This window comes from Corvus brachyrhynchos, unplaced genomic scaffold (assembly GCF_000691975.1).
Source record: "Corvus brachyrhynchos isolate BGI_N302 unplaced genomic scaffold, ASM69197v1 scaffold279, whole genome shotgun sequence".
Lineage (NCBI taxonomy): Eukaryota > Metazoa > Chordata > Aves > Passeriformes > Corvidae > Corvus > Corvus brachyrhynchos.
In genome coordinates this window covers 3,436,444-3,448,615 of record NW_008246060.1, presented here as the reverse complement: position 1 = coordinate 3,448,615, position 12,172 = coordinate 3,436,444, and the positions used below count along the sequence as shown (strand labels likewise).

At 38.7% G+C, this 12,172-nt stretch overlaps 1 protein-coding gene across 12 annotated transcripts in view; it reads left to right on the top strand.

Moving 5' to 3' along the window:
• The window catches only part of CUNH10orf107 (chromosome unknown C10orf107 homolog), a 260,433-nt gene that overhangs the window by 36,035 nt on the left and 212,226 nt on the right, over positions 1-12,172 (top strand). For 10 of the 12 annotated variants that reach the window (XM_017746379.1, XM_017746380.1, XM_017746377.1 and 7 more), the window contains one exon: positions 2,996-3,093. In XM_017746379.1, coding sequence (XP_017601868.1) covers positions 2,996-3,093 — 98 coding nt within the window. The remainder of the gene's footprint in view (positions 1-2,995; positions 3,094-12,172) is intronic. The other 2 variants (XM_017746374.1, XM_017746382.1) reach the window with 1 other exon arrangement.

Below are 12,172 nucleotides of genomic sequence, written 5' to 3'. Positions count from 1 at the left end.
ACTCTTTCCAAGGAAAAGTGCATCTCTACTAACTGATCTTCTGAGCACTACCTGCAGCTTAGTTTCTTCCTTTAGAATCTCTGTTGGTTTGGGAAGGAGGATCAGGCTTTTGCTTATTGCATACAGCAGTACCCATGACAGTAACTTGGAATGTTTTTCTACTCCTAAGAAAATGAAACATTTTGTATTATTTACTACACAGGACATTTTCTTTATGAACTATTATCTAAAAATAGCACATATCCAACAGAACAGAAATGAATGCTCATAAAACAAAGTGAGAGTTCATGATTATTTGTGGCTTCTTCTTAGGGTGTGAATGGAATCCTTTAAACCCTAAATTGTTGATTTTTTTCTTCAAGTTGTTTCTCTAGCTCTGATACTCACCCACCTAGCTAGATGCATAATTAGCTTCAGCATCAGAAGGACTTCAAATAGAGCAGTGCTGTGAACTGGGTGGTCTGGTTCCTTTTAAGTGCTTGCCTACTGCAAAACACAGAGAGTGTGGGGTTTTTCCTTCAGATTTTAACTTTACACTCTTGAGTTGCACAGGTGGCTTTGGCATTAGTAGTAACAAAGAAAAGCAGTAGATGATTAAAAATGATTTTTTGAAGAGAAAATTGCGTAACATCAAACTCTGCGTAAGAATAGTTATCGAAATGCTTTTGCTAGCTAGTTCCAGGTAGGCAATATTCAACAGCAGAATTTGTATCAGTTACAGAGGAAGAAGCAAGTAATGGATATCTCATACAATTAACTGATTTTAGAGAACTTTCTTCTCTGAACTGAATTACTGGCTTATGAGCAATCTCTTGGAGTGTTCTAGTGTCATCTATAAGGAAAGAGGGTTTGGGGTCCAGGAATTCTGCCATGAAAAGTGACAGTTTAGGGTATGTCTATATGTTGGATTTGCTGTTAAATGTAGAAATTTATGCTATTTTCTCACTAATACCGTTTAGGCCATCTAGCTCAAAGCCAATTTTATCTACATCGTGTCTTTGATGGCAAGCATTTCCAAGCAGAAAGTATATTTCTCTTCAGCAATAGAAGGCACATAAGTAAGTGAAATTATAAAAGCAAAGAAGATACAGAGGGACATGGTGAACCTTGAAATAAATCCAGCCTGTTGCAGCAAACTGGTGATATTTAGATGTCTTATCTGTTCTATTATCCTATAGAAGGTTTTTAAGGCCTGCAGCTTAGCAAAGTACAAAGTGAAGATTGAAATAGGGCTGTGGCAAAAAGTCCAACAAACAAACAGAGGTAGTTAATGCCAGCCATAAAGGATAAGGAATATGGGGGCTGCAGTGATTCAGGTCATGTAAGGACTTGCGGACAGAGATACAGGGAGGAACTTCACAAATGTGAAGCATCAGAATATACTGAAGAGAAAATAAGCTTTGATTGATTTTGAATGATGGATTTGATGTCAATGACACCAGAAGAGCAGAAACACTTAGCTATTCCTGTATAGTATTTTTACTGTTTTTAATTATAAAGATAAATAAAAGTAGTAGAGGTGTTGAGAAAGGTGACTGACATGGCAAGATCTCTGCTTACTGCCTGGAAAGGAGTTCTGAAGCCAATATTTGAAGGAACAGGAAGCATCTTTGCAAAGGTATATATAATTTTTTTTAAAATGTATTTTTAAAATTAATGTTACTTCCACAGTACTCACATTGGCTTGTGATTACTACCAGAGTTAGAAAAACTCAAGACTGCTAAAGGACACAAGGATGACTGAAAGAAAAATACTAAACTGTAAACCAGTCTCTAGAGGAATAGACAGTAAATGAAGTGGGACAAAACTCAAAAAATTTTTGCTGGAGAAAACTCCCTTAGTCCTGCAGTCAGTCATGTAATTGGTGTTGTATGTATGTGGATTCAGTGGTTTTCCTGTGCATATCTGCTTGTAAAATGGGGAAGAGAATGATCTAATGCATGTCTTCTATTTCCATATATTCACATCAGTTTAACTGCCCCATAAATTGCAGAAACATTTTCTCCAGTGCTGTTCCCACTGGCACGAGACACATGAGTTTAAATGTACCAAGGGCTCTTTTTATATCAGTATATTAGGTAAACCCGATACTTTATTTAAAGAAAGAAAAGTGTGGATGAAAGAACCATGAATTCAATATGTTAAGGTTAATAGGTCAAAATCTAACCTAAATAAAACTCTCAATGAGAATTTAGTCTGGGCAAGGACTGTGGGATTTAGCCTAAAGAGAATTAACAAGGTACATCAGGTCTCATCACTGTTCTCATTGCCAGAAGCCTGTCTGGACAGTGTCCAGAAATACATTCTCAATCATAGCAGATTAAAGCAGCTAATGCAGGAAATGATGTGTACTGTTTTACATTGTCTGTTCTGTTATCTGGACAGGTACAGTAATAATCATACAGAGAAAATAGGAGGGAAAAATGCTGAATTATTTTCATCAGCTGGCGTTTTTCTCATATACTTCTTTTCTGGGAAAGTAATTATTTTCAAATAATTGTTAGCTGAGTTTTTAAAATCCTGATATAGTTCTTTCTTCACCTTGGGAATCATTTTTGATTTTTTAAAGCTGTTGTGGATCCTTCCCCCTTTAAAAAAAAAAAACCTCATAAAATGTTTACAAGTTTTGTTTATATTCCCATAACATTTTTCATTATGCTGTGACAGCTTCACTGAAAAATTATTTTAATTATCTCAAAATGAATCGCACAAAGAGGGAATATGAAAATATAAATCTTATGTCTGACTGTACTTTAATTGCTTCAGCTAATGAAAGAGGCATGAGATATCTACACATTGCGAAAGCTAAATTGCATGACCAATATAACCAGTATTTGAAATGTGCTGAATCCATAGTACTCATTCTGCTTCAGTGGGGAGATACAGGGATTGTACCTGTTTTGCAGTGCTTGTTTTCTGCTTCTGGTATGGCAAACTAATTTCAATGGGAAATGGTGTTGAAAACACCTAATAATTATCTCTTCTGTTCTCTAGGTCAGCAGCATGGAGACATTAATGAACAAAACAAAGTAAATGTAAGTTCCAGAAGCTGTGGGTTCTCTCCTGCAACCTGTCCACAAGAGTTCAGTTATGTGAGTTGTTCTTATGCAACTGTAATGTGAGAAGATGTTTGTATATGGTATTAAACCACATCCATAAAATGTCCATTGACTATAGTAAGTAACCTAATCCTACAAAAAATTTGACAAAGCAAGATAAAAATGGGCACTAGGAGGCAATAGTATGATTTTAAATATATACACACATAATGGGTCAAATCTGTAGGTCTAATTAAGTATTGTCTGTTCCCACAGGAGAAATTTTTGCCTCATCAGATCCTAACCTTGTGATCTTTGACTGAATTTTATCCAAGACATTGCACACAGGCATTTTATTTTAACAGACTTCTGAATTTTCAGCTGTTTAGAAGCTTTTGGTTGAAGGTGATGAATTTAACAAAGAACAAGAGTATGACAGAAGAACAGTGTTTGAACTGTTACTTTGTCAGTGACTCTTCTGCCAACATAATGCAGGAATACTGCAAGGTTATTAGCCAACAAATCTCTCCTCTATAGTCTAAAAATATCTCCCAATTGGGTGCCTCAGTGAAATGCCATGTGTTATAAATGGCAAAGCTGATTTCCAACTTACACGGATAGTGAGGAAGGGCTGCAGGAGCTTTGATATTTAGCAGAAAGGTAACGGACATGTTGCCACACACGTAGCCAGCCCTAAGTAATTGTTTTCCTCCCTTAGATTAGATGATTCTTCTCTTGTGATAATGTCATAAGTCAAAATCCTGCCATTTCTCACCATTGTCTTTAAAGGGTTGCAGTGCTTTTTAATTTTTTTTTTTTTTTTTTAGTGTTGGGACAATAGTCTTTCATAATCTTTTAATCTCAGAGGGTTTCCCTTTAGTTCACAAATATTGCACGGAGTTGTAAATCTGTGTAATTAGTGGCAGGCATTAAGGGAGCATGCTGACTCAGGAAATTAGTAGTGATTAGGAGAGGCTTTCTCTTTGGTCAAATCAGCAGTGACAGGACATTTTCCATCTGATGGCTGGTGTAGGTTCATACAGCTGGGGATGCTTCGAATTTGTGTAGCACATCGCCTCTGCCCCTAGGAAGTTTTACCTGCTGTGTTTCCTACAGTAACAGTATTATCCAGTCTAGCAACGGGCCAGATTGGTCAGTAGTGTAAATCAGAGTAACACAACACTCTCTTCTGCCAGCAGTTCTTCTGATTGCCTGTGTCTCTAATACCATGACTCTGAGGCATTAAGCCAAAACTGGCAGACTTTTTCTGGAAAAGCTAATTTATGTGTTGTTCATGGGAGAAGAGATGTGGACATTTGTAATTAACCCTGTCTTCTCATATCCAATAAAAAACATGCAGGACAATCTTAATTTCTCACAGTAATAATCAAGCAAGACCCACTATGTAACTGGGACATAAAGTGTGTTCAAACTCACATATGTTATTTATAACTGTTAGATATTTTTCTCCCAAGAATGTCTTTTCTAGATCAGATATCTTTGTCTCTACTTCCCACCTTGCAGTCCAGTATTCTGTCACTTTACTGTATTGCATTAACCAGAGTGATAATCTAGCTATTTGTCAGTGAACCCCCTCGAACCAGGGAACCCCTATGAACCCCCTTGCTCCAGGGAGCATCATTAGCTTCCTCTCTCCCATGGTAATGTGATCCTTTGGGAGTAACCTCTCATGTGCTGTTGAAGCAGTGCTTAGGCTGCTAATGGATTTTCCTGTTATTTTGTTGGTTTCATTTAAATTTCTAGCATTATAAATACAGAGTTCATATATAAGTCAAATGAACAGGCAGTAATTTCAGGGGTTATGTTGCAGACAACAGGTACATGTCAGAGTAACCAGATGACTTTTACAATCTCATTGAATGAATATGAGTAGATTTTCTTCAGTTGAACACGTACGTTGTAAATTTGTTCCAAGTTGTTGATTTCACCTAAGGAATGTCCCACCAGTGAACAGCAACATCAGTATTCTTCTTTCTAAATATTTAAACTAGCTACATATTATTTTCTATTCATCAAATGTTTCAGAGCTTTATAGTCTTTCTAGGCTGTAGCTTGGAACAAATAGTTTAGAATCTGTTATTGTGTGCTCTTGTTGCTAATTCTGTTTCACTATAATTGATGTAAGTGTTTACTTAGCTCCCTCCAGTGACTTGATGAGCAAATAAGTCCATGGTGTGCTATCATTCTAGATGTTGAAAAACAAGTTACCACAAAAGGCAAGATCAGTTCTTTAAGATGATATTATATGTAGCATTCTGTAGCATAATGACTAAATACTATCTGCTAAGCACATTTTAGAATATAATAAACAGAGCATCTAAGATTTACCACATAATTTTACTATTATTTATTATCAATACATTTTTATCCCTGGCAGAATTAATGCGTGAATTTCAACATCAAGTGGGAGTGAGAAAGCTCCACACTTCTAAAAGAGGATTAGTATTTGTAGGAGAAAAAGGAGGAGGTTCAGAATCTGAATTCATTTTATGAACTGTATTGAACATGCTCCTTCGATCTTTGTAATGATATGCAGAAAAACACTTGCTATGGAAACAAAAAGTATTATGAACTGTATCCTGAGGAAAATCTGTGTGCTTTCACTAATGTTAGACAGAACAAATTTAACTGAGCTGGGGTCCATTTGTGAAAATGGTACCATTATGAGAAATATATTGGAAGAACAAAAAATGCAGTTGTTTACGAGCCAAATTGAATCAGGAAATGCTCTTGGAGCTGAAAAGCTATGGAGAAGCCTGTGCAGGCAAATTGCAGCAGTATTCATAATAGGAACAGGAAAAAATGACAGTATAAAGAAAACTGATTAGATTCTCAGAGGGAACTTTTAGTCCCATTGAAGCAAATGGAAATTTTGCAGCTGATTTCAGCTGTACCACGATTCAAATATGTGAGGATGAAGATTTGGGAGAGTTTCTTCGGGTTTACATCTTCCCCACTGAAAGTACATCCTTAAAGACTTTAATTTTAGAGGATTGTGCTTTCAGTGTGAAGAAATGTTTTGTGCTTTTTAAAAATTTCTTAATTCCTCACTCCAATTCCTTAGGTACGTCAATAAAACCAAACCAAACCAAACTCAAACAAAAAGGAGCCAAATTGCTTGTGTTGAGACACATTATCAGGAGTCATAGTTTGTTATTGGTTTTACTGTAGACTCTAGGAGGTCACCCTCAGGACCAAGTTATCACTGTATTAGGCCAAAACCCTCATAATATAGTGCCAGTCCAAAGAATTCAGAGAATAGGAGAAGTTAGTGTAATTCTTCGTGAACTGGAGTCAGTCTGAAGGCAATGACAGAAATTGAAATTCTGGCTAAGGCTGTTAGCATCTCATTTTCATGCAAAATAAAGGGAAAAAACCCACAAATCCAAGAAATTTTTATTTTCTTACTCACTTCTCTTTTCTACACTTGGCACTTCTCTCCTCTGCCTTACCTGTATCTTTTCTCCTGTATCTTCAGTGGAAAAAACAATGAAAGCAGAAAAAAAAATAATTAGGAGGAAAGGAATAATGTGAAAACAAATTTACATTATCTTGAAATGATAAGATGCCAAAATTGCTAAAAAGAAGAAATCATGTTTCCACAGGGATATAACCTGTGGAAAAAGTTTCAAACAATTCCAGTGCATAGAGGTTGATCTACACCTGATGTCTATAGCTGCAGAGCAATCATAGTTCAGAATACAGTGACACAGAAGGCAGAACAAGGGCGAATCCCTCACCACCTAGAAGGATACTTTTCCTACTATTTTTATAATTTACAAGTACCAAAGCCAGTTTTAGAAGGTAGGAAAAAAAGCTAGTGAATATATTTTACAAAAAATATGCACTTTCTTGTGGAGATTCAATAAAATAAATTCAAACAAGCAATTATCAGAAAAACAGAAAAAAATCAGAATGTCCTGAAGTCTTGGCACTGGAGGTTTGTTTTTCAAAAGTGCTTCATGATAACGTTTTACTGATTTTCCATACTAGGAATTTTAATAGGATAAGTCATTTCCTTATGGGCCACATGATTTTTCAGTGTGCAATAAAGTAATATAAAATACATTGTATTCCTATTACAGCTGTCAGTGAAGGAGTATGACTATTTAATGAACCTTAACCCATTCAGTGGGAATTCTTGTCTGTTCCTGCATGGGGGAATCTCTGTGTGTGTGTGTGTGTGTGTGTGTGTGTGTCTGTGTGTATCTGTGTCTATAAAGTGTGACATCTAGTTCTGCTGGAAGTATACTTACTCATCATTTCACTGTAATTGCCATGGACCTGTGTAATTTTACCCAGAGTGAAACACCGTCTATCATTTCTTGGCTTTTATGCAATCTGTAATAAATTAAGCAGGAAAAGCTGGGTCAGAAAGGTTGGCTTTGTTCTTGTTTATGATGGGAGCGCTGCTCATTTGTAACTCTGGTTCCGGAGGGAATGCTGTTCTGTGTTTTGTGTCATTGTTCCCAGAGCTGGGGGGTCACTGCCATGCCCAGAATATCTTCCAGCTTCGAGCTCCCTACAGTTGCTACTCCTGCAGCTCAGTCCTTCCTACAGCTGTACAGGCCAATGGCAGCCACTACCAGTGTGACCTTGACCTATCACTGCCCCTTAGGAGGATGTTGAGGACCTCTTTCTCCTTACTTTCTGGTTCCTGCTCTTCTCCTATCGGTTTAATTGTTCAGGCAGGACAGAGTTGATGCTGGGCGTTGTGCTTGTGCATTGAATGTCATACCAGGGCCACAGAGCGCTCAGAATTGCAGAGCTGGAGAGGATGGCTAATCCATGAGGCGCAAGTCTGGAAATCAGATCAGTGATGAAGTAGCAGTACACCTTGTGCCTCAACAATGAAACTGTTGTCTTCTGTACTAGTTCACACTGAATCCCCAGGACACGTGGTCTTATTCCAGGTTAGAATGAGGACCTTCACAGCAAACTGTGGGCAGGAGCACCCCCTTATGTATAGCCCGGTCTATGATGGGTCAGATGATGCAAGAGCATAACCTTACGGTCAGAAAGTGAGGAAAAATAAAAATGGGCCTCCACTTTGTAGACAAAACTATATCTGTGTAAAAAGAGCATAAATGTTTTAGTTTATTTGGCTACTGAGACGGAAGAATTGTTTATACTAGAGTTGTTACAGATAAGAGTTTAGGTTTTATTTTTTTAAGGCTGTCAAATCAGAAATGTCGCCCATCTGGAATACTAAATTTTGATCACTGAGTCAGAATGCTGGAGTCCTTTAGAAACTTGCTCTGTTGCTAGGCTAGGTCTCTCTGAATCTTAGTTTCTGCTTTTATGTTTTAGTTTACTCATGATTAATAAAATATTGTCTCTCTTTCTGGGCAGAAATGAACAGATGGGGGAATCAACTGATCTGATTAACTCTGTGTACATATACTCATTCAACAAATAATCACAAAAGTAGGAAGGATCATGCTCAAATGTTACCTATTTAAAAGTATTATACAATCACCTACTATCTATGTTGCCAAAGGGGTGGATTAACTAAGGAAAGTTTATTATTGTATGCATTATTTATCTGCTCTTTCATTCACTACAGGTTTAATTAAAAAACTGCAGTTTTTCTAAATATTTATTCAGGATGCTGTTATTAAATGTAAATGTGGCATTTTGCATAACGTCAGTGTTAACTTTTTGGATTAGGATTTTAAAGAGAAGTAAACAAATCATGAGTATTTCTTAGGAGGCATTTATGTGCTTTTCATTTCAATAACACCAAGTCATCTGGCAAAATTGTGTAGAAAATAAGTATCTGTGAGATGTAAGAAATGGCTCTGGAGAACATCCAGAGTCTCTTTGGCATGTTGAGTGTTGGAAAACCCAGGAAATGCCTCACATAAAATAGCCAGAACACAACAAAAGATTAAAAAAAAAATCCTTAGCTGATAAAGTAAACCTGTATAATTATCTAGTTCACCTTATGCCATTGTTAGAGGGGAAATGTCTCACAGAGCAGAGTCCAGCACCTGGAGCACAGTTGTCAGCCCTGGGGAGAGTGAATGACCCAATGGAGGTGTGAGAAAACAGAGGCATTGGGAGGGTTGTACTCTCAGCCATGGCTGCCAGACCAGAAATGACAGAGTCATTAATCCTGGATAGGGCTCGTGCAAGTCAGGGCACTTCAGGTGAGAAAGCAGGCCCAGACAGAGTTCTTTGACACAGGACTATATGCACAGAAAAGTACAAAGCAAGAAGATGCCTAAAAGGAGTCACACGGGGTCAGTGCTATGAGAATATTGCAGCCCACTTTGAGCCCACAGGAGTTTGACTGGATGTTCCTATCAATTTGGTAATAGGGGTCTCAATATCCAGGTTTGCCCCTAAGGTGTCCCGATACTGGCACTAGCAGTTCTAAAGCTTGACCTTGTGGGAGCCTCAAGGACACAACCTGCATAGCCCTGTTGAATATCCAGGAGTAGAAAAGGCACGTGTCCAGTGGAAGATAATTCCTGGGCATCACTAGGTAAACTATGTTTGGAGGACCATGACTGAAAGAAGGAATGATGTGTTCAGAGGGCAGTTCTGAAAATGGGATTTACACAGCCTAAAATGCACATGATATTGTTTCTAACCTTGAACAAGAATCACCCACAATTGATTTAACACTGAGCACAGCTGGAGTCATAAAAGACAGTTTGCTTATCTATTTCTAACTTCTTTGCATCAACCCTGCAGAAAGGTGATTTCCCTATTGAATGACAATCAGGCTACATTGCTATTAATAGCATTGAAGAAGAACACATCTGCTCTACCCTCCCCTCTTGCTGTCAAGGCTAAGCACCTAGGAGACAGCAAATGTTTCTGTTTACTAATGGAAAAGTACCTGGACAGACCTCACTTGCCCTGGGAAGACTAAAAAGTGGGCCACAGGCACTTTCTAGATAAAAAAGAAAGCCTAGATAGGAGGCAAACCAAACCAGCTATGAACCAATACAGAGAAAATAAAGGAAACATTTCTATTACCTCTACTCATCCTTATGAATTCTAGCCAAGATGAACCTTTTAGACAGCTTTTCTCTGGTCATCAGAAGGTCTGTGGTACAGGAAATATGCAATTTTTCCAATCTCAAGCCTTCTAAGAGGACAGGAGTTTCTGGGGCTGAGAAGTTGCCTCTCCTGTCTAGCCTGTCTGTCTCCAGGTACTCTCTGTACTACACAGCCCTGAATCACTGACAAAACACCTCATTTTGTGTATGCAAGGAAACAGAAGCCATTTTGAAAAAACATGGTATAGCAAAATCTGAATCTCGTTTCATGACATCTCTTTCAGTAGCTCTTTCCAGAAGCAGCCTTCAGAGCATGCAGTTAGTGAGGTCATTATCATCTGGAACAGGGAAACTGAGGCAGCACTTTGCAGTCCCTTCATATAAAGTTGTAAGCAACATCACAGAGGCATCATTAAAAAATTACCAAACACGGTAATTGCTGTTTATTCTTTGTGTTGCCTGAGAGCTACAGTGATGAACAGAGCTCTGCTTGTGTCTGTGCAAACACTGTGTGAACTTACAAATGCATTTTGAATGCATTATGCACGATGATTTGGTTCAAGGCCGAGTTAAAGCTTTCACCAGCTTGTTCAGTAGGCTTGACTAAAGGTTCCCTGACCTCCTTGGGATAGGTAGGACTGCAAAGATGGACAGAAATTATAGGTAAAACGACAGGAAGTGTCTCATGCACAGTATCCAAAGGCTCCCACATTATTTCTCAGAGAGAATAGAGCCAATCTTTGAGGAGGGCTCAGATTAATACCCAACACGTCTCCTTTCATGAAGAGGGACTGTTGCAGTGCTAGGTTTGGTTTAGCAAGCTGCAGCTTTCCCGGAGAGCACAGCTGAGCTGCTTAGGGCAAGGCGACTGATTTGCCTTCCCATAGTCCTTTTGGAGTTCCCTGAGCGCCTGCTCCGGCTAGCTGGGCTCTGCAACACAGCGATAGCAAAGGAGGCAGAGAAGGGACTTCATGGTGCCTTCCAAAGATCTTTAATGTTACATCTTGCCCAGGTGGTTTCCAGAGGCTGAGGGACCTCATGCTCGGGGAGCGAGGGGGTTTGCTCAGGGGCGGGACATGGGCGGAGTTGGGGTACAGGAACCAAAAGGGAGAGCCTGAGGGAGGGGCCAGGGCTGGGGCAAGGGGAGGGGGGGGAACAATGTGGGATGAGAAAAGCACTGGGTAAATAGACAACCACAAGGGACCTTGCATAAATATTAAAAAATATTTACCTCACACAGCAATTGTTGGACTGTCCTAATAAGAGAAAGGAAGTGTAAGAATATAAATATTCAAAAATACCTTCAGAAAATAGTATCTCATATGCAATTGTTTTGTTAGTATGTAGATTGTTTTATTAGTATACTGCTAAAAGTTAGTCAAACCTCAGATCTCATCTTTGTAAACTGTAATCTAGCTCTGGGCAGTTCTGTGCTGGAAAACTGCTCTAACTGAGGCAAAATGTGATCCAATGAATTTATGAGTATCTCTGTGGAACAGCTCCAATACCACTTCACCTAGTGTCTCTTTGTTTCAGATACCGCAGTGCCATCATAGCCCTGGCTTTTGTAATAGCTTTGATCATTACAGTAGTCGGAAAATTATATTTGCTGAAATGGGAATGTTTCCTTTGATGGTGCACTCAAAGTAGTTTGCTCCCAGTCTTAGTGCAGCTGGCTTTGTGGAGCCACAAAGTGTCCAGAGATGTTTCACTTGCTCAACAGTCTATGAAATGTGGCTTGATAAAGACTACTTGAGACCATATCTTGGAATACTTAAACACAACTGAAACTGTGCCTATACATGGTTGCTATTGTGTCTGGAGCTGAGAACTGAACCTTTTGATGGAGAACAAGATGTGAAGGTTTTATTTCCTTATCAACTCCATGATTTGTGCATGGTCAACCTTTTGGGCCAGGTATTATCAACGTGAACTGGTTTTGACTGGATTTCTGTTGGATAAAAACCATTAGACAGATGTGCCTGCAGCCAAGTATTACTGAATGCTTGGAAAGGTCTTAGGGTATGGGAATGACTTCAGTCCTTCTGTGAACTTGTGCTTGTACTTTGAACAGGCGCCTCAGCACTTTCTGCACATTG